Here is a 23,145-nt window from a genome sequence, read left to right as displayed (position 1 = left end):
AGCGCAGGAACCAAGAAAACAAAAAGGTATTTCTAGAGGAATCAGATTCCAAATGACAATCCAAATGACGCTGCGCTTAAGCCCTGAGCTTCATGTTCTCCTGGTGTAGCAATACCATTTGTAATGTGCCATTATGTAGCGCTTAATATATTCCAAAGCACATTATCTCATTTTATTCCCCCTACAGCTCAGGGAGGTCAAGGAGAACCGGGAGTTCATCATTATTTTAAAGAGAAACCACCAGCTGTGAGGGATGCTCACATTATTAATTTTGAGGGGGGGGGGGGAACCCACGGAACTATCAGCTTCTCCTTCAAACAAATGAAGAAGAAATTATCCACTGAAAATAAACCACACTAGTCAAGAAAGCACTGTTCTTACATAGACATATCAATAAAGAAAATAAGAAATAGACAAGTGGGAGGCGCCTGGCTGGCTAAGTTGGCAGAGCATGTGACTCTTGATCTTGAAATTTTAAGTTCGAGCCCCATGTTGGGTGTAGAGGTTACTTAAAAATAAAAATAAATATTTAAAAAAAGGGAATAGAAAAATGGAAAAATACCTCTCTCAAATTAAATGACCAATGAGTATGTGACAAGAAATTAACTTTATTAATAAACCATTAAAACATCATGCCATTTTTACTAGACAGAATGAATCCATTTATATATGATAATATCCCCCAGCCGAGAGAGGGAGAAACAGGAAAAATAGGCATTCTCATTCAAAGTGCCTACCTAGTTTCCATGTCTGTGCTAGGCACCATCCTACTTGATGGAATCAGTCTACTCTTCATGGACCCAAGATGAAAAAGTCAGTGAACCCAATCAGATCATAATGGAATGATAACAACCATACTGTCTTGATTCTAAAAAGCCACCAAATTTTCAATGGTATTAATAAAACTGCAAAGAAACAACTAAAGGGCTTATACAAACAAAGAGAAAATGCCAAACAAAGCCACCCAGATCAACTGATTTTCTTCCCATCTATACATTCCATTCCAGGGACCAGGGTCAGGTGTTAAAACAAGCAGAGGAGACATGTTCCAGGAATATTCCCACCAATGGCACACTGCCACAGAGTGAACAGTTCACACTAATCTAAACATTTCACTTTCTGTCCCTTGAGCTTATTTTTAAAGTGTCTAGTCAAAATCATTGGTCAGTCTGTTTCATGTTTATTTTATGTGCGTAGTTCAAAAACTCTTTTAATGAAATAAATTTCTTTTTGATGAACATTCTGTTACATGTCGCACCTTTCCATTTTTAGTTTAATTGGGGGAAATTACTGGGCATGTAGAACTATTTTTGATTACCGTTCTGTTCACATATTCTTAATATTAAGAAGGAAATCACCAATCCCATATAACCACTAATAATCTCAGTGTTCTACTGCAGTTCCTAATTAAGGAATCTGGAAAAAAACAACAACAAACAAAAGCCCAAAACACACCAATCTATTTTGTAAAAATCTTAACCTCAACAAGGATGTAAAAGTGGCCATTTCTGTGGATAAAAAAGTTGCTTTGACCAGATAAATAGCCAAAGAAACTCATTATACTCCAAGAATGACAGGTCCTATGCAAGCACTTGGAAAACATCCTAACAAAGGCACAATGCACCAATCCTGAACCGCGAGGCAGGAAGACCCCATCACTCATATGATGGAAACATGGAAACTACAAAGCTCCACCCACTGAGGCAGTCCTAGAATTTCCTTCCCTCAAAAAGATGCTGCTGATTCCCTGCCCCCACACATCAGGAATAATGACTGAAATCCACTGAAACACCCTGAAAATACAGAAACCCAAGTTCATTATGATATTCAAAAGCAGGGAAAGTGAAAGAAAAAGTGATAACCAGTCACCAATCCCTTATGTTCAAAGCCGGCAGTGAAAGGGAAAGAATCAGGCACTTATCTTGCCTTCAACCTTTTTTCTGATAAACAATTTCAGGGTAAACAAAAAGAATTAGGAATGCAGTAAAGACCAGAGGATAAAGCCGTGAAAACGAAGCTGACAGGGACCTTCAGAGGAGGCATCCCACCTCTACTACGTGAACACAGGCCCATTTCCCATCACCAGAGAACGACCCGAACACTGGCTACTTCATAATGTGGTGTCACATAAAGCACAGGCCACCAACGAGGTTTCTTGACAAAACAGGTGACCCTGAATTTAACCAACCTTCCAAATCTAATCAAGCCTTTCAATCTGCAGTAAACAGAGGGGACGCAGGAACGAGCGGACGGACACCTAAAGAAAACAAACCAAAAAACCCAGGAGGGTTTTTTTCTCAGGAAGGCAGATGCTTTTTTCAACAAAACAATGGCATAAAAAAGGGACAGGCTGAGGAAAGGGACTGCTCTAGATGAAAAGACACTTAAGAGATGTAACTAAATGCAATATATGGACCTCGTTTGAACAATTCAACTAAAAAGACTGAAGAGGAGGAGAAAAGAAACAAGACGCTTAAAAAGCAAATTGTGGTGTAATCTTTTTTTTTTTTTTAAAGATTTTATTTATTTATTGCAGAGAGAGTGAGAGAGAGAGCATGAGAGGGAGAAGCAGACCCCCCACCGAGCGGGGAGCCCGATGCGGGACTCGATCCCGGGACTCCAGGATCATGACCTGAGCCGAAGGCAGTCGCCCAACCAACTGAGCCACCCAGGCGCCCTGGTGTAATCTTGATAACACTTAAATATGAATGATGGGTTTCTGGGGTCGATTATATGATTCTCTCTACATTTTGGTATGTTGAAACAATAGAGAGGGAGACTTACTCCCCCTAAAGAGAAATGAAACAAACCTTCAAAACACCAATGTCTTCTGTATTGTGGCCAAAAAACAAGTTCCTTCTGTAAAGTTGCCAAGTAGACTCAGACTCAATGAAGCCTGGGTCCTAAGAGGTAAGTGATTTAAGTTATCAAGGGGATGGTCTCATCAGAGTTTTGTTATGCAAACAAGCCCACCCCCTAGCCTTAAAGTCATAGAGTAGTAAGAATTTTTAATAAAAGGTTTTCCTTTCCAAAAAAATTCAGCCTTGTAAAACCAAAACAAAACAGCAATGCACTCTCCCTCTCTGCAGGCTTCTCTCCATCTGTCAAATGGAGACAATGCTGCCTTACAGTTTTTATCAAGGGTTAGCAATAATGTATGTATGTGCCTTTATTTGGCCCGTGGCAGTGGCTCAATTAAATGACAGCTTATAAAAAATCATAATTCTAGGGGCGCCTGGGTGGCTCAGTTGGTTAAGCGACTGCCTTCGGCTCAGGTCATGATCCTGGAGTCCCGGGATCGAGTCCCGCATCGGGCTCCCTGCTCGGCAGGGAGCCTGCTTCTCCCTCTGACCCTCCCCCGCTCTCATGATCTCTCTCTCTCTCAAATAAATAAATAAAAATCTTTAAAAAAAAAAAAATCATAATTCTAGCCAATTAGCTACAACCTCAAGATCCTGAAATCCACCACAACCATGTGGGCATAGAAGAGAAGATGAAACTGCAGACCAGACAACCCATTTAGTTCAGCTCTGTGAGACCATGACCAGAGGACCGACCCAGTAAACCTGTGCCTGGTATTCTAACCTTCAGAATCTGTGAAACAGTGAGTGTATGTCATTTTAACCCCCACCCCCAATCCAGCCTCCTTTATCAGCTTGCTGATATTAAACATAAATGTTTATCTGGGATGACTAAAGCATCATGCTGGTGAGATGTCTTCTGTGAAGGAATAAATAACCAGCAACGATCTCGTCCTGTTCACCTGGTATCTATGGATTTCCTAGATTTGGCACAACAGCCCACCCCAGCCCAGTGTGGTCACCCTCTACTTCCTTCTGCGCACCTCTCTGGCTTCACCAGACTGCAAGTGCTTCTTTAACCCCTTCCTTCCTACACTTTCACGTCTGATCTTCACAGAAGCCACTCCTTCAGTCTGTAGATCACTTCCACATTATCTCTCCTTACTGAAATGTTTTCTCATCTTTAGATGCTAGGTCAGCAGACCTCCAGGAGATCTTTTCCCTTCCCCCTAGTTACCAGCATTCTCATCTGCACACAGCATTACCTACACCTTCAATTTAGCACTTGCTCTGCCTTCTACTGCAGTCATTTACAGGCTTGTTTCCCCTACTAAAGTGTAAACACCTCGAGAGCCGAACTGTACCTTATTCAGCTTTTTATCGCTCACCTCCCCTCAAATGTTTGCTAAACTCAAGTGAGAAAACTGAAACAGGAACTCACCATAATTTCCTGTACAGAGCTGTTAATGTTTGACCAGCTTGATCTCCTTGACCTCTGGAGAGATATTTAATTAAAGGACAGAAAGACACTCCTTCACCTCAGACACTAATTAGATTATTTCGTTCAAACCAAGATGCTGCTTCTGGCTGCAACTCCATCGTTTCTCAGGATAGCTAAAACCCTAGTGCTACACACATTGTGGAATGAAAAGGAGGATGATAAAGGACCTGCATCTGCACCACAAGCTTGAGATTTTCACTTCTCTTATTCTCCAAACCACCACTTTTTCCAGGCTTTTCCCCAAGGAAAAGAACTTGATTACATGACATTCCTTTGTTACAATTCAGCTATACACTCATTGATAGGCAAAAATGTGGCCTAGAATGGAGAATGAAAGCAGGAATCAGAGCAGCATGTAATACAAATATAACCATGTGTATCTTTGTATGACTATTCATCACAAATGTTAAAATGCTTATCTCTGCGGGGAGGTGTGAGGTAATTTTCCACATTCAACTGAAAAATACACATACTGGGGTGCCTGGGTGGCAGAGGTGGTTAAATGCCCGACTCTTGATTTCAGCTCAGGTGTTGATCTCAGGGTCATGAGTTCAAGCCCCCACATTGGGATCCACGCTGGGCGTGGAGCCTACTTAAAACAAGAAATAGAGATATTATGTTACATATAAAGTTCTATTATTAAAGACCCAACGACTGTTAAAGATGCCTTAAACCTCTGTATTTAAAAATTTATCTCATCTATAAAACTGTAGGTTAAAAAATACAATGGAAATATAATAGAATTTAACACCCTGTGTCTCTAGGTTTGGGAACTTAGAAACATTAATCTGTCCCCCGTTTTTTTTTTTTTTTTTTTTTAATCTTTTCCAAGTTTCTTGAAGTGAACTTGTATTCCATTTGGCAATGGGGGTGGGGTGGGGGTGATTAAACAGTTCTGAAGGGTACTCAGTCCAGATCATTCCCCCAAGGAAGTTCTCTGCGAATGAATGGGAGGCATATTATCCAGCTCTTCAAACTACCACATATGCAGCTATTGGGATGGTCTCCAGAGAGTGAGTGGCAGAAATAGAAGCCCGTAGTCAAACCCGAGGCTGGTATGTGAGCCTGCAGGGCCCCAGGCACTGGTGGGGCACTGTTTCCCTCCAGTCTAGGTCTGAATGGCTTTAGCTGCTGCAAACTCAATCACCTGCCCCAGATCTATAGTAGCCATCTGGTGACTGCAGGTTCTCCATGCCCAAAGACTATTAAAGACCCCAAAGAACTTTTATATGGGTTCTATCATATTAAAAATTAAAACTTTAATTTTAAAAACATTTATCAATTCATTAAAAAAACCATTACCTATTAAGATAAATGTTTTGTGAAAAACAGCTACACACACCAAAACAAATAAGGAAACACTTCAGTTCTACATTTTTGCAAACCTCTTTATTCTCTGGCGTAATAGTAGACAACTGGATTCTCATAGCTGCTTTTAATTCAACCTATTGCAAGGTATTGTATTGGTTGTAGTATATACATATATCTTTAAAGATTTTATTTATTTAATTGAGAGAGAGAGAGCAGGGGAGGGGCAGAGGGAGACGGAGAAGTAAACTCCCCACTGAGCAGGGAGTCTGCTTCTCCCTCTCCCACTCCTCCTCTCGCTTTCTCTGTCTCTGTCAAATAAATAAATAAAATCTTAAAAAAAAAAAAAGCATGGCCTCACAGGTGAGATCAGGGGTGATAACTATTAATGAATAAAATGAGGCAACATTTGAAAGATCAGCATAATTCAGTGAACCAATACTTTCCAAATGACCAATGTGTCATACCATAAAATCATGCATGGGTAAAAGACCCAACTAAAATAGGAAATGGAATTTAATGTAACAATACAAAAAGCTCATGGATAAAGTTTCAGATTTCACAATGCAACAAATCTTGGTGTAATGCAAAAAAGGAATCTCTACAATTACCTGTAAAAGATACTAAAATACTCCTTCCTTCACAAGTTATCTACTTCCATGAGGCCATATATTTTTTTTAAGATTTTACTTATTTATTTGACAGAGAGAGACACAGTCAGAGAGGGAACACAAGCGGGGGAGTGAGAGAGGGAGAAGCAGGCCTCCTGCTGAGCACAGAGCCCAATGCAGGGCTCCATCCCAGGACCCTGGGATCATGACCTGAGCCAAAGGCAGACGCTTAACGACTGAGCCACCCAGCCACCCCGCATGAGGCCATTTTTTTTTTTTTTTTAAGATTTTATTTATTTATTTGAGAGAGAGAGTGAGAGAGAGAGAGAGAGCACAAGAGGGGGGAGCGGGAGAGGGAGAAGCAGGCTCCCCGCCGAGCAGGGAGCCCGATATGGGACTCGATCCAGGGACTCCAGGATCATGACCTGAGCCGAAGGCAGTCGCTTAACCAACTGAGCCACCCAGGCGCACATGAGGCCATATTTTTAAAATGAATTAGTAAATATTTTTAAAACTTGTTTTAATTTTCAATATGGTAATATGTATCCTTCCCATTCTGGCAAAAAAAAAAAATCATAAAAGGACTTGTAATCAAGAGCTGAGACTGAATAAAAATATTTACTTCTTCATCAAGGACATTCGCAGGTGAAACTGGTTTCTTTAACACAGCATGGGACCGTGAAGAACACAATGCTCCTGAGTCCAGTTTGGTGCCGCTGTCTGGACATGTACGAAGGTGCCAGTAGTTGAGCCCACTGCTACCCAGTAAGAAAAATAAACTATTCTCATGAAAATAGTTTAGACCTTGGGGACTCCCTGAAAGGGTCTTGGAGACCAACCAGGGGTTGGCAGACAAATACTTTGAGAACTGCTGTCCGAGAAAAGGCACCTCTCTGAGGATTTACAAGTGTGTGAAAAGGAAGAAGGGAAGAAACAGAGAGCCTGCATCAAACTTTAAGAAATGCCTTCCTTTTAATGAGTGAGTGAGGAGAGTACAAGGCGTTAACAGAATTCAGTCTATGGTAGCTGTTTCTTCTGGAATGTCCCAGTAAACTAACTCCTTTATTCTCTCATTTCTCTGCAGATGTAATGAATAATTTGAGTTTACAAAACATTAAAGTTGGGGCAGTTATTTGCATTACAAAAGAATTCTGCGATTTCCAAGGAGATTTGACTTCCTGAGTTCTTAGGCCTTTGTTTATAGCTAATCAATGATTAAACAAGAAACAAATTCAAAGCAAAATGTTAATAGCCATTGCTAATCAAAGATAGGCTAACTCATTAAACTGTAATGTAAATAACTGGATCAGATTCGCTGATCTACACAGTACTGCAGTAACTTACCTCCCACATATAACCAGATGTATCTATATATAGACCAGATATATATATCTATATATCTTACCACATCCATATATATATATATGTACCTTACCACATCCATTACCTAATATTATTTTAGTATTATTGTTAAATTTATTTATTTTTAAAAAGATTTTATTTCTTTATGAAAGAGCGTGAGAGAATGAGAGCACATGAGCAGGTGGAGGGGCAGAGGGAGAAGCAGGCTCCCCACTGAGCAGGGTGCCAGATGCGGGGCTCGATCCCAGGACCTGAGATCATTACCTGAGCAGACAACCAATTGAGCCACCCAGGCGCCCTTAAATTTCGTTATTAAAAATTATCCACATTAAGCAAAAACTAGGAACGTGTGCAGGTTTGAAGAGAAGACAGGGGCAGAAGCGGGCTGTAAACACTGATGTGGTACAGTAAATTTTTTTTTTTTTTTTTAAAGGAAAATAGTTTTGCTTTGTCAGAGTGGGACATATGGGGAAATAAACATTATTAAGGTGTCTTGGTTTCTAAGAGTATTTTGCTGTCCTCATCAACTGGAGTTTTGTTTCATGTTTTTTTGATGTAGTGTTCCATGATTCATTGTTTGTGCATAACACCCAGTGCTCCATGCAGAGCATGCCCTCTTTAATACCCATCACCAGGCTAACCCATCCCCCCACGACCCTCCCCTCCCCTCTAGAACCCTCAGTTTGTTTTTCAGAGTCCATCGTCTCTCATGGTTCGTCTCCTCCTCTGATTTCCCCCCCTTCATCTGTTTCATGTTTCTATTCCTCAGAATGTCCAGGGGCCTAAGCACCTGGTACCCTCATACATATCCTGAGGGTTAAATTCATGTCCTGATTCTTTTTTTTTTTTAAGATTTTATTTATTTGACAGAGAGAGACACAGTGAGAGAGGGAACACAAGCAGGGGGAGTGGGAGAGGGAGAAGCAGGCTTCCCGCCGAGCAGGGAGCCCGATGCGGGGCTCGATCCCAGGACTCTGGGATCATGACCTGAGCCGAAGGCAGACACTTAACAACTGAGCCCCCCAGGCGCACCTCATGTCCTCATTCTTGACAATGGGGCTTTCCCTGTCGTGTGAGAATCAGCCTACAAATGCCCTGTGGTGTTGGGGGTGAGAATATGCTCAGTGGATCACTCAATCGTTATGAAGTCTCGATACCCAGAAGGGAAACCATGACAAGTTTCTGTGAACATCACTTCTGGTAGCTTCAAACCGCTCTACAGCAAGGACACAATCCCTCGGCAGTCCCGCCATGGAGCTGGTTCAGAGGGAATGGGCATGTGATCCAAGCAAGCACAATCCTGCAAAGCTCAGCTTCCATACTTTTGAGGTCCTGGTCTCCTTTCCACTCGGCAGCCAGCTGCCTCCTCTTTCCTCCCTGTGTCCATCTCCTGGCTCCCCCTTCCTGTACCATTTCCCAAGGCCTCTGGCCACCCAAAGACTCCCCATTACTGCTCTACTCCACAACTTTCTTTTCACGCTTGGGCCCTCCCTCCCATCAAAACCCTTACCGGCAAGGACTGGGGTAAGAAAAAGAGGTGAAATAATTTGTGTCTTCACCATCACTGGTTCCTTTCCCTAAAACTTTGTGGAAGTGGGGTGGGAGTCTGGGGAGGAGTGAAGCTTCCTTCCTAGAAGCACTACATCCCCAAGGTACTTCCTAGTGGCATTTCAAGTCATACTAAAAAAAAAAAAAAAATTCGGGAAAGTGACTTCCCCCCCCCACCCCTCTATTTCCTCCACGACATAAAAGAGATTTTTATGGTGTTCTACTTCCATTCCTGTCTCCCCAGCGCAGCTTCCTAGAGCTTTAATGAAGGAGAGTCTTCCTTAAAGCACAAGACTGCCATGCTCAACAATCTGCATTCTCTCCCCACCAGTTAATTTAGAAAAAACTCCCTGCCAGGCATCAAAGGCCCTCACCAGCACTACACCTTCCATGTAAAGAGCCCTTAAAAAATAATGCTTTGGGTATACAGTCCTGGATGGAAAACTGGTCCTGAGGTAAGTGAGAAAAGAGGACAGTGTGATCACATGTTGTAACCAAACTAAACCAAAGATAACCTGACACACTATTTTTTATACATACACATATAAAAGGATGGAAATGTATGTAGGAAGATATGCAACAGAACATTAACAGTGGTTATTTCTATATGGTAGGAAATTATGTATTTTTAACCCTTTAAATTTAATTTATGGTTTCCTACTCTAACAATACAGTGAATTAAGCATGGTCATTTTACAAAATGAAATGAAACCATAATTTTGTAAAGAGAAGATTCAAGAAAAAAGGGATATTGGGCCTATTTCTCAAATGCAGATGAGCCCAGATTGTGATCATGTGGTCAACATACCTGTCTGCAAGGATGTTCCTTAAAATGGACTCAAATCTTTTATCTCCCTAAATAAGAGACCCAATAGCCAGTTAGACAATCCCTCCTATTTCTGTGTTTTACTTATTTATTTTTAAGATTCTTATTTATTTGAGAGAGAGAGAGCATGAGAGGGGGGAGGGTCAGAGGGAGAAGCAGACTTCTGCTGAGCAGGGAGCTTGATGCAGGACTTGATCCTGGGACTCCAGGACATGACCTGAGCCAAAGGCAGTCAGTTGCCAGGCATCCCTGTGTTAGTTTTACTTTCAAACAATTGCAGGACTAGGTCTCTCAATCCCATCCTTTATATAAGGAGCAACTAAGGTTTTTGATCTGTGTGAAAAATTTTCTGCAGATTGCTCATCAGCTTTTTGGGACTTTACAAAGAGGGACCACCTAGAGAACACACTGTCTACTTAACCGTAAATTGGTAGGTATATATGCTGGTTTCATACTATCACTGTTTCAAGAGGACTGTGCAGATGGAGTCTTAGGATCTGAAACAATGTAAAACAGAGCTGTATTGTTGCCTGTTTCCATTCATGCTCATTTCCATTTCCCTGAATGATGTGAAACACTTTAGAAAACTGCCTGCATGTCATCCAAGTATAAATCAAAGAAGTCAAATATCCTCATCTTTGCTGATGATACCATTATTCATTAAACTAAAATACCTGAACTGTTGAAAATGGGTCACTTGTATTTTCTGAGACAACTCAATGAACCATACCAAAACTAAATAAAAACCATCAATAGTTCAATTTGGTCAACTATGTAAAAATACATTTTACAGTTAGTGCATCCTGGCCATCAAAATCTGATGCTTTAAAGTTATATGGAAGCTTGACTTTCACTGAGCGGTGACCTGCCCTGAAATCTTTTCCTTATAATCTCATGCAGGCCTCTGGGGTCTCTAATAAGATCATCTCTAAAGGCTTGAGTTAATTTTTTTTAGAGAGAGCATGGGTAAGGGGGTGGGAGAGGGAGAGGGTGAGCGAGAATCCCAAGCAGGCTCCACACTCAGTGAGAGCCCGACTCGGGGCTCGAACTCATGACCCTGAGATTATGACCTGAGCTGCAATCAAGAGTCGGATGCTTAGCCGACTGAGCCACCCACGTACCCCTCTGTATTTTTATTTTATTTTTTTTTAAGATTATTTATTTATTTGTCAGAGAGAGAGAGAGAGAGAGCGCACAAGCAGGGGGAGTGGCAGGCAGAGGGAGAAGCAGGCTCCCTGCTGAGCAGGGAGCCCGATGAGGGACTCGATCCCAGGACCCTGGGATCATGACCTGAGCCGAAGGCAGACGCTTAACCAACTGAGCCACCCAGGTGTCCCTCTCTATTTTAAGGAAAAACTTCAATTAGTTACTGACATTTGAAAATGAGGAAACCTCAATTCATTCACTCATTTATTTTTCAGTAGGCTCCAGTGTGGAGCCCAATGTGGGGCTTGAACTCATGACCTTGAGCTGAAATCAAGAGCTGGATGCTTAACCCATTGAGCCACCCAGGCGCTCCATGGCTGGAGTTTAAAGCACCTCCTAAAGAATACCTTAAAAGCAACTATAGCCAAAAGCACCTGTCGGCTCTAAGTTAGGAATGTGGTGCAGTGAGATCAGCAATTAGGCCTAAAATAAGCTGTGTGACTTTGGGGAAGTTACTCAAACTTGTTTTAGTCTTCTTGGCTGGAAAATAGGTATTTTACACTGTTCTTAAGGATTAGAATAGCGGCTCAATAGCTGTTTCCTTTCTTCCTATCCATTTAATAAAATCCGACAGATCAATCAACCAACCACCTGAATTCCGGCAGCCCAGGAGCTGGCTGTGCTCACCTGGGGCATTAGGTAATCTACCAGTGGTCTACCACCCCTCCTCCTGCTCTAATTCTAGCAAGGGCTCTGTGTCACTCTGAATTAGTACCTTACAGCAAAGGCACCACAGAGGCTGTGGCATGGGATTCTCAGAGCCCAGATACTACTTTTGGCCCTAAAGGCCATTTAATCTCACTGGACATCAGAATTTTATCTAAGGGCATCTGGGTGGCTCAGTCGGGTAAGTGACTGCCTTCGGCTCAGGTCATGATCCCAGGGTCCTGGGATCGAGTCCCGCATCCTCTCCTGCTCGCTCTCTGTTGAATAAATAAAGAAAATCTTAAAAAACAAAAGGGGGGGGGGGGAATTTTATCTTAAAGGTAAAGGGGTAAGTTAAATGATTCTGAAATTAAAAAACTGGATAGAGATACATTTTTTATTATATGCATACTAAAAGTTGTGGAAGGACAGACCCCAAAATGTTAATGGTGGTTATCTCTGGTATAACTTGGTGACTTTTATTTTCTTCTTTATATTTTTCTGGACTGCTGGAAATTTTTTTTCCCTCAAGAAGTACAATTTTTATCATCCGAGAAAACAAACCATTTGCATTATGTAATATGAAACACAAAAATCCAAGGAAGTTGCTTTTCATAGCAAAAGAGTCTTACCCTCATCCCCACAGAACACCTGCAACTCTGTCTTTGCCTTGCCTCCCCCTAAGCAGCTTGATTAGGTCTTCTTCAGGCCCAGTCGCTGGCTTTTTGAACAACCCCACTTGCGGAGAGCAGGTGTGGGATACACAGGGCCTGCTACTAGCGGGCATCTGCACATTCCCGAGCAGAGCTGGGGACTGGACGGACACCCTCAGTCTTTCCAATGGCACATGCTGTGTATGCTTCCTTGAAAAATGCAGGTACCCTAACTCTGTTCCATGGGCACATGGAGCTTCAGATCAGGCCCTAAATGGCCCCATCCCACAGAGTTGAAAGTTAACTGATTTCATGCTTCCAGAGTTTTGGCCCTAGGAGAGCCCTTGCTAGGCACACCTTAGAAGTTCTCTGAACTTTCAGAGGATCTTTTCAGACATGAGAGAGAAAATTCACTTCCACATAGTCAGGGTCAATATTGGATAAATGGGAAATTCCAGTGGTATGGCAAGAAAACAAGGAAGCGATCTGATTATTCACCAAGGGGTTATGTGCTTAACAGGTATTTTTAATAAGAGTATTAATTTAAGAGAGCATGCTTTGTTTTTGGACTGGGGTGGGGAATAGGAATGGGTACAAGGCTGGGGAGAAGAGTGTGTCAGTAGTAGGAGAATTTAACTTGCTCTGCTAGGCATTGTCAAACCTGACTGTGCATCAGAAACATCAAAAAAGCTTTTAAAAATACAGAGCATGAGTTCTAGACCAGCCAGAATCCCTGGGGTTGGACTTCAGGAATGTGAATTACTGCGAAGTTCTAGAGTCTTCTGATATTTGCTCCATAAAATTCTAGTTAAATGGGTAAAATCTGTTGACTCTGAGTAAAAGCTCTGTAGGTGTTGTCACTAGAATACAGTACGTCACAAGCAGTGTAAACAGATCAAGGGCACTGAGTCAACTCAATTCCCTATGTATTATGACAAAACTTATCAAAAAAGACACTCTTAATACGTGCATTTTATCATTTCCTGATCATACCTCAATAACACTGAAAAATTTTAAACACTATATTTTTAAACTTCCAAATGAAAAAGCATAAAATAAAATCTGCAGTATCTTAACTTCACATGTATTTCTAGGTTCCAGATGCTAAGTATACAAAGGCAGAAAAACTACAGGTCTCAACTATGAGAACAGAAGGCATATCAACATATACATTCTTAATTTTTTTTTAAAGGTTTATTTATTTTGGGGGGGGGGTGGAGAACAAGCACATGGAGGGGCAGAGGGAGAGGGAGAGAGAAACGTTAGCAGATTCCATGTTGAGCATGGAGCCCAACTCGCGGCTCAATCTCACAACCCTGAAATCATGACCTGAGCCAAAACCAAGAGTCAGATGCTTAACCCACTGCGCCACCCAGATGCCCCAATGTATACATTCTTACACGTACGTGTTAAACAGTCACTGAAATTATTCACTCTTGTGAATGTGGCCCTCTCGTGTCAATTGATTTAATCCTCACAACCTTTTGGGTAAGTTTAATTATTACTGCCATTTTATAGATGAGACAATGGAGACAGAGAGGTTAAGTAACTAGATCAAAGTTATAAAACAAAAGTAACAGGTCAGAATTTAAATCCAGGCTCTATCACTTGATGTATTAGTCTGCTCAGGCTGCCATAACAAAATACCACAGACTGGATGGTTTAAACAATAGAAATTAATTTTTTCACAGTTCTAGAGGCTATAAGTTCTAAGATCAAGGTGGGGGCAGATTTGGCTTCCCCTGGGCCTCTGTAACTTGGCTTGCAGATGGCCACCTTCTTGCTATGTCCTCACCTGGATTTTCCTCTGTGTGAAAACATCCCTGCCCATCTTTTTTTCTTAAGGAAGCTAGTCATATTGAATTAGGGCCCACCCTAATGGCCCCACTTAATTTGATGTCTTTAAAGACTTTATATCTCTAAATATACTTAATCTGGAGCCACTGATGGTTGTTGGGATTTCAACATATGAATTCTGGCAGAACACAATTCAACCCATAACACCTCAAAGTTACTGGATCTTCCTAAGGCCTATTTTTCAACTGTAAAATAGTGCTACTGAGAATCCAGTTCACGTAAAATGCTTAGCAATGTCTGGCACACAGTATCATCATTTTATAGACAAGGAAAACAAAACTCAGAGAGACGGTGACTTGCCCTGTTTTCATCTCTAAAGTGGAGTTTACACTACAGAACACCACTTTCCTGTACAAGCAAATGCATAATCTAGCAGAATTTTATGTAATTTATAAATTTTCTGTTATCTCTTACTTCCTACTTTCTCACAGTGTTTTTCTTGCTTCATTATATACAAGAGAGTAAGAAGTTAAAACTATAAAAATTTCATTAGGGAAGTATAATACTTTCTTGGGACTGTGTGTTGACACTTTCATTCATCCTTTCTTCTAATTTGCAAAGACAACTGGCTATAGTCACAGTGATGAAAAGCCTCAGAAGATCAATGCCTACTTTTAACAATTAGGAAAGAAAAGTGACTCAATTGTTTTTTTAAGAAATTAAGATTATACTTTATGTTTGCCTGGCCCTCTACATCTATTACAGCCACTTAATCCTCAACACAATCTTAGGATCTTGCTTTATTTAGCTCTTGTAAGAAGCATGTGAATAAGGTATTATTCCCATTTTGTAGCTGAGAGAACAGGAGCAGAGCAAGGTTCAACGTGTTTAAGGTCCAACTTGACAATGACTTGACAAGCCTGACAATGACTGGCAGAACCAGAACTCTCACGGACATCTTCAAGTCTAAGGCCAAGGTTCTCCATTGCAGGCCACCATCTCCTTTGGCAAGTGCAATACCTAGTTTTCTCATTTTTCATGCTCTGCACAAACAGAGCAGGTGCTTGGCAAATAAGTCTGATTTGGAGCAATCTGGACTAAGCTGCAAAAAATCTTTTACATCCTTTATATGGGCCAAGTTTCCTGACAACTTTGACCACCACCAATCCCTTGGACTGATAGCTCTTTTAAGGCAGCAACCAGTCCCCTTCTTTCCCAGTGTCTAGCACACTGAGAGCTCATTAAAGTTCAACAGATATCTGAGAAACGAGAGTTCAAGTAAATATTTGTTGTATAATTGAATCTTAGCACATTCTTCCTTTAGTGATGGCAATGGGTACTTTTCAGCCACAACTATAAAAAAACATTGACAGAAAGAAACATTACAAACCTCTCTCATCATCCACAACAGGGAAGTCTATAGGGTTTTTTTTTTTTTTTTTTAAAGATTTTATTTATTTTAGAGAGAGAGAGCGCATGCGAGAAAGCACAAGCAAGTGGGGAGAGGGGCAGAGGGAGATGGAAAGAATCCTCAAGCACACACCCCACTGAGTGTGCAGCCTAAGAGGCACTCGAACCCAGAACCCTGAGATCATGACCTGAGCCAAAATCAAGAGCTGGACACTTAACTGACAGAGCTACCCAGGTGCCACTATAGGGTTTTTCCAATCCTACAATTATTTTTTTTTTTTTAAGATTTTATTTATTTATTTAATTGACAGAGAGAGGGAGACAGCGAGAGAGGGAACACAAGCAGGGGGGAGTGGGAGAGCGAGAAGGAGGTTCCCGCTGAGCAGGGAGTCCGATGCGGGGCTCGATCCCAGGACCCCGGGATCATGACCCGAGCTGAAGGCAGACGCTTAACGACTGAGCCACCCAGGTGCTCCAATCCTACAAATTCTAAGATTCCACTGCAGTCGACTCAACAGTGGTTGAACTGACCACCACCTTGAACACTCATTAAAGGCACAGTGCAACTGGAATTGCCAGTGAAGAACCACCAGTGTTCTTAGTCTGCAGTGTGCTTTCAGGAAAACAATTCTGCCTATGTGACAGGGAAGTTCATAATTCCCAGGGGGAACTGTAATGGATGATAAAGTCGATCTGAGTCAGAGTGGAATTGCTGTTCATCAAGACCCCTGTGTCGTAGAAAGGAGCTGTATTAAGAGAAATCATGCTTTTATTTTCTCAAGAATATGCCAGTGTTTTGGATTTTTTTTAAACGTCAAGTTTGTTTTGCCACAAGCAGCCCGTGCCATGGAAATTATCTGACCACTTCTGAGCTGTTCTGTACACAGGGAAGGGAGGTGGATAGAGCTGGCCAGAGCGGTGTTCTAAACTTTGCTCTGAGCTCTCCTAGAACTTCAGAGACTCATGGATGTTCAGTCTGTTCATCTCTGTTGCTTTTGCGTACCCTGTGGTGAACTGGCTATCACCTTTCTGGCGACCAATTTCACAGAGCTTTCGAAACAGATTAAAAAAAAACAACAAAAAACTGAGGTCCCGAAACAAAAGCATTCAATAAAGAATTGAAAGGATAAAGTATCACCAGCACTATACTTGCTGTCTGAATTCATCTTTTCAAAGCACTCTCAGATCTGAGGCAGAAAATTCACTAGAAAACTAAAGAGGTACTCTAGGTTACCTTTTCTAAATCAAGGTATCTTACAAATCCTCTTTTCTGATGCCTTAATCAAGACATTTCAGAGGGAAAAGAAGAGGCATACAAATGGAATAATTCTGCAAATAGCCAAATTAAAATATTTATCCACTTACCACTATAATATTAAATATATACAATGTACAAAAGGTAACTGAACTAGATGCTGTACGGATACAGAAATGTGTAAGAAATGTCCACTCATCCTCCCGTAGTGCGACTGGACCATAAGATGAAACTTTTGTTTAGAAAGGATTCAAGTTCCTCTAGGACATGGAAGAACAAATTTCTTTTTATTATGACTTCTGGACTCACAGAAAAATTTTAGAAAACACTGGAGGAGAAACTCTTATCTGTTAGTTTCCACTGACAAGTGGCAGCTTTCTCAAGAGTTACAGGGCTACAGAATGGCTATAACTTCCAAAATAACCTGATTAAACCTGACACACACATGACATGGCGGGAGAAAGAAACTCATGTGCCCTTCAACTTCAATAAGAAAAGTTGAAAAGTATTGTCAAGGAAAGCAGGAAGATCAAGATCATGTGGTTTGGAAAGAAGATCAAGAAAGACAGGGCAAAAATATTCCAAATAACAGCAAGTCACTTGGGATTCCCTGAATGCCCTGCCATATTAAATCACATATAGCTACGCAATGAAAAGTTAAGGCCTATCTCACGCCTCACTTATGCTACTGACTGAGCTTAAGAAAGAAAATTAAGACAACCTTTTCAAGTTATTCAATCAAAGGCAAAACTGTAGACTGGCCATTTAAGGGAATAAGCTCATTAGGTGGGGTAAGACACTTGTTTAGCAATTAGTCAGTGTCTTTACCCAATTAATTTAAAACAGGAAGCCCTAGATTTCCTTAAATTTACCAGTATTAGTTTGCTAGAACTGATTGTTCCAACATATAAATTCTTTGTGTGTGTTTACTTTTCCTTCTAGATTTTATGGGCTCAACTATTCTCAAAAATAGAACTTATCTGCTGCTTTCACTTTTAATATTCTCGTTTCCCAAGCCACAGAACTGATGATCTTCAACAAATGAAGTAAATGCTGAGAACCGACTCTCCTAACCAGGGATGGGGAAATAAAGAAGGGTTTGTACCCCCAGGCAAACAGAACACCCTCACAATAAGGTCAAGGTGACATTAAGGAAATCTACAGCACATCAAACGAAATTGTGTAGTAGTTACAGTTCTAATCTAGCCGAACCACCATTTAGGACAGCCAATCATCAACAAGATTGCTGTATTTGGAATTCAGACAGGAAGAATCCACAGCCTCTTCAGAGAAATGGAAAATGACACTTAGCTCTACGTCCTGTGGTGTAATTTCACGTGCAGCGCACAATTCTTGGTTATTCTTTTTTTTTTTTTTTTTTAAATGAAAAGGAGATCAACTTACATGGCTCTCTGGCAATGAACTGAGGTACAGTGTTGGGCAGAGGAGTACTGGGGTTTGGAGTCCCTACTAGTTTGTTCTTGGCCATCTTCGTGTTTGCCTTAGCAAACTCTAGTCGTAGTGTTTGCGGAATTTCAGGATCGAAGCGGATGCCCTTTGGAAATAAAGAACAAATGGAAGATGTTTTCATTTCCTTAGAGTCAAACCGGAATGGTGACAAAATAAACACACCAGTAAATCCTGGCCTATCAGAAAAAAAAGGTCAGCGAGAACCCGGGTTCTCACTACTTACACAGAATACATGAAAACCTGTAATACCACATGTCCAGAAAGCAGGGGAGATTTTGTTTACTTAATTAAAACATTTAGTTCCTACATGTTTTTTCAATTATTTTTTCTTCCTGAACAGAAACGTTAGGTTTTGAACGTTAGGTTCAAGTTTTAAATATGGACCAGCAAATTCCTAGCATAGTGAAAAACTTCAATTAACGGATACCAATAAGAATAAAATGATTCCTGTAAAGCTCTGTGTAATCCTGGAAATCGTAGCGATCTAGGCCCTTCGTAGTGTTCTGACACTGGCCTAAAACAATGTCATTCTTCAATGCCTTCGTTTCATCACCTAGAAATAAAGGGAGAAAATTCCCCTCCCTAACTAGAGATCTTTCTTCGTGGTGATACATGTATTTGAGTTAGTAAAACAGGAACTAAGATTTAAGATTTCAATGTAGCTAGTATCATTTAATTCTAGTTAGCTTATAAGTTTATATAAAATTTTAATGTCTTGTTGTGGTAAAGTCCCAGTTTTGATTACAGCTGGCCTATTAGCTACATGATTAGAGAGAAAACAGATTACACCGGCCAGAGACAGGGTAGTAATTTCAATTACCCTTGACCCTATATTGCAGTTTACCTAAAACAATTCAATACATAACAAACATTATAAAAACACAAGATTTAGGACAAGATAAGTCTATTCTAAAACCCTCCCACCATTCAAGAATGCCTCCATTGGGGTACCTTCGTGGCTCAGTCTTATTAAGCATTTGCCTTCGGCACAGGTCATGATCTCAGGATCCTGAGATCTAGCCCAGAGTCCAGCTCTGCACTCAGCGGGGACTCTGCATCTCCCTCTCCCTCTGCCCTTCCCCTACCCACTCGGGCTTGCTCTCTCTCAAATAAATAAAATCTTAAAAAAAAAAAAAAAGAATGCCTCCATTACTAAGCATAATGAATAACCTCATGATATCTATTTTCCAATGCTATGTATTCCAGCAACAGTTAACAAAAAGATATCCCAGTATAGTGCATAAATGTGCATCCATAACAGGCTCAGGTCCCATGTTTGTCTGTACGGTATGTTCTGGAAAGGGGGGTGGAGTTCTGAAAAGGAGTATCCTAAGAATACAGGTTTTCCATTTAGTGCACATGTTGGCCTATGGGCCCCAAAGTCCCCTTTCTACTTGATTCGCTTGAAGAAAAGTCAGAGCAATTCCCACCAGAAATCAGTAAGAATCTCTTGACTCCGTGCACCAGGATGAACAACTCTGAACTTCACAGGCTCAGCTCCAAAGATGGGAAGAAAAGCCTGTGACTGGATGGTAGCAGCAATAAGAGAAATAAGGGGGAAGGAGGCAAGAGAGGTCCTCAGGGAGGTACAACAAAAGCCACCAAGCCCTGACCTACAGACATCCTGGAGTGGGTGAAATTTCTTTGTGAGCCTGATTTATCCATTCTCTGAGAAGAAACACACTGAAGGTGGCAAACGGGTCTGGGCAGGAAAAGAAGGAATCCACTTTGTACAGCCCTAACTGACAAGAAGCAGCAAAAAGGGGGATGCCAGTTATAAGAAATGTAAAAAGAAATTCTTTCCCTAACTGGTCTCAGTTTTTGTTTCAACTTAAGAAACCTCAGTATTATCTTGCCAAAGATGTATATGAGGAAAAGGAACACAGTAGTATTCTGAAGCAGAGTTTACTTCCATCCGCTTCCACTTGAGAGAACTGTACTCTATCAAAGCTAATATCACAACAGAATAAATATTTCCAAATATGGACCCGAAGAGCTGTGGTCTTTGCTGGAAGACAAATGCAGTCAGCCCCTGGCTATCATTTAAAGGCATGCTGTGGAAGGACTCGCGTATTCACATGACAAGCCATGAGCTACACATAGTAACGATTTGCCATCAATTTCAGGGTGTCCTCCCTGGCACTGAACTCCACCAACCCTCCTGTGAAGAAGGAACTGAGCCCACATCAACTTGATCACGGTGGTTGGGGCCACTGTAACCGGAGAAGAGCATCCTGGGACCTGTCAGTGGTCCTCTGGACCTTCTAGCCTCAGTAACAAGAAGGCAGTGAGGCGGCACATCTGAATTCTATGCCTCAGCTCTTCCACTGGTATTCCAGGGTCAACAGAGGCTCTGCACAACATGCTTGCCTTTTACACCGCCTGGACTGGTGGCTCCCGTCCTAAAACATGATGAACTGAGTCTCCCCCCACTCCCAACCCCTCTTCATATCCCTCCTCCCTATGTGAGCTAAAGTAACAACACCATCATGTTCCAAATCAGAGTTCCAGCTCCTTATTTAAAAAAAAAAAAAAAAAAAGCAAGCTCAGAAGTTAAAATGACCTAATTTGTTTGGCAGCTTATTCAGAGGCCGGAGGCTTAGAATACAAGCCACATTCCTCTAACATCTTTAGCAGCAATACCATATTTGGTAATCAATATCCTGCCTAGCTCAGTTCCTATCCAGAGGGATCAGCCAAGCCAAAAACATTTTAAATGTTAAAGGATGATGAAGGGGGGGGGAGGGGAGCTGGGCTAAGGAGAACATGGAAGTGGAAGGAAAGAAAAGAGGAAGATAGATAAGAAGACATTAAAAAAAAAAACTGAAAACCAACCCAACACCTCGTGCTTTTAATGAAAGCCCTAATAAGATTATTCTCTGGCCAGAGTGACTTCACATTAAACCCTGTCAGGGTAAGATTACCTCTGTGCCTGTTCCAAAATCAACTTTTTCCGCCTGTAATTCACCAAAACTCGTCGTATAATGAAGAGAAACCCTTCTCTTCAACCTGTAAATGGTATCTTATTTACATGATGATCAGAAAGGACAGTTTCTGGCTATCAGTATGATGTCAATTTGAGAATAGAGTTACTCAGAAGCAATCCGATCTGACTACAGCGACAGCCAACAGTCTCTCTTTAAGGTGGCCTGAAACACTGTGACCAAACCAATACAGGTTCACGATGATCTGCAAAGACTGAAATCCCTACCCAGGGCAAACTCTGGGAGGTATGAAGATAGTGTTGACAAATAATGTACCTTAATAGTCTAGTATTCTTAAGAGTCTACCAGGGCAGTTTCAAATCATATGCTTTGGAGTCACGGACTGAATGTTTATGTTCTCCCCAAATTCATATATTGAAGCCCTAACCCCAATGTGATAGTATTTGGAGAAGGGGTCTTGGGAGGTAATCAGGTTTAGATGAGGTCATGAGGGTGGGCCCCTAAAATGGGATCAGTATACCCTTAGATGAGGAAGAAGAGACACCAAAGATCGCTCTCCAAGAGCACACACCAAGGAAAGGCCACATGAGCAGACAGTGAGGACTGCGAGCAAGAAAGAGGGTTCTCACCAGATACTTAATCTGATGGTAATATGATCTTGGACTTTCTAGCCTCCAGAACTGAGAGTCTTAAATGTCTGCTGTTTAAACCATCCCAATCTATGGTATTTTGTTAGGGCAGCCCAGCTAGTCTTGCTAACATGCTAACACAGTTTTCTTTCCTGGGCAACAGTTTCTAAAATACTTCACAGTTACTTTTTCTGAACCTTCTGTGGCCTCACAGAGGGAATTTTCCTCTTTTCCACCAGCCCCATTTCCAATGCCCCCCTCTCCCCTCATCACAGGTGACTGAACCCACAGGAGCAGTCTTACTCAACTGGTGTATGGCCTGGAATTGTAATCACTGGAAGTCCTAATAATTCAATCTTAAAAGCTACTAAGAGCAATTAGCAACTCCTAAGGAAAATTCAGACTCTGCATTTACATACTATGATTTAAATTCAGTCAGTTACTGCATTCAGGACTCTGCTGAAGGAATTTAAAAAAAAAAAAAAAACGCTCTTTCCCCCTTTCTCTTAAATGTAAATAAAGCCTAAGAACTATTTGTGAATAAAGGCTAAAAGAGATTTTTCTGAATCGTGGGCTTAAACCTCCAAATGCAAATTTGTGTGTCCTACTGATACTGAATTAACATTGTAAGTAAGTTAGCTTAAAAATGCCATTTTATTGTTCAAAAACTCTATCAAAACCCAGAGTCCTAAAAGGATAAGGAAAAAGCTAGTAAAAGAATGAAACACAAGAAAATGGGCAAGGTAAAATTACCAAATCCTGAAGACTCAAGCCTACAGAGATCCAGAGAGTCACTGTTAAATGAATTCTAGCTCTTCCAGTGACTTTCTGAAGACAAGATGGAGAAGCTATTAAGTAAATATGCACAAAGCCCAGATCCGAAGTAGCTCTCGTTTCTCTAGCACTTGTGACACTGGCTTCTTGTGCATTCTAGCTGGTGCTGGAATGATTTATTAGCTGCAAATCATGGATTTGGGACCCTGTGAGACTGAATCATTCTGAACATAAAGGTACAACATCATTCCAACTCCTTAGTAGTGTCACTGGTCTTGAACTAATGTTATCCCACATGAGTAGGGATAAAGATTAGCTAGCAGTTTATTCACTGAATAACAGAAGAAAAAAAAAAGAGGAAAAGGGCTATTCTAGAATGATTAAAATATCCTTATGGGCCTACC

The 23,145-nt window shown here is 41.2% G+C and overlaps 1 protein-coding gene across 4 annotated transcripts in view; it reads right to left on the bottom strand.

Moving 5' to 3' along the window:
* The window catches only part of RBPMS (RNA binding protein, mRNA processing factor), a 171,027-nt gene that overhangs the window by 47,777 nt on the left and 100,105 nt on the right, over positions 1-23,145 (bottom strand). For all 4 annotated transcript variants that reach the window (XM_021694105.2, XM_021694104.1, XM_044912829.1 and 1 more), the window contains exon 5: positions 18,328-18,478. In XM_021694105.2, coding sequence (XP_021549780.1) covers positions 18,328-18,478 — 151 coding nt within the window. The remainder of the gene's footprint in view (positions 1-18,327; positions 18,479-23,145) is intronic.

The sequence above is a fragment of the Neomonachus schauinslandi genome, chromosome 2, assembly GCF_002201575.2.
Source record: "Neomonachus schauinslandi chromosome 2, ASM220157v2, whole genome shotgun sequence".
Lineage (NCBI taxonomy): Eukaryota > Metazoa > Chordata > Mammalia > Carnivora > Phocidae > Neomonachus > Neomonachus schauinslandi.
Note: the sequence above shows the minus strand (reverse complement) of the source record. Positions and strands in the feature narration are given on the sequence as shown.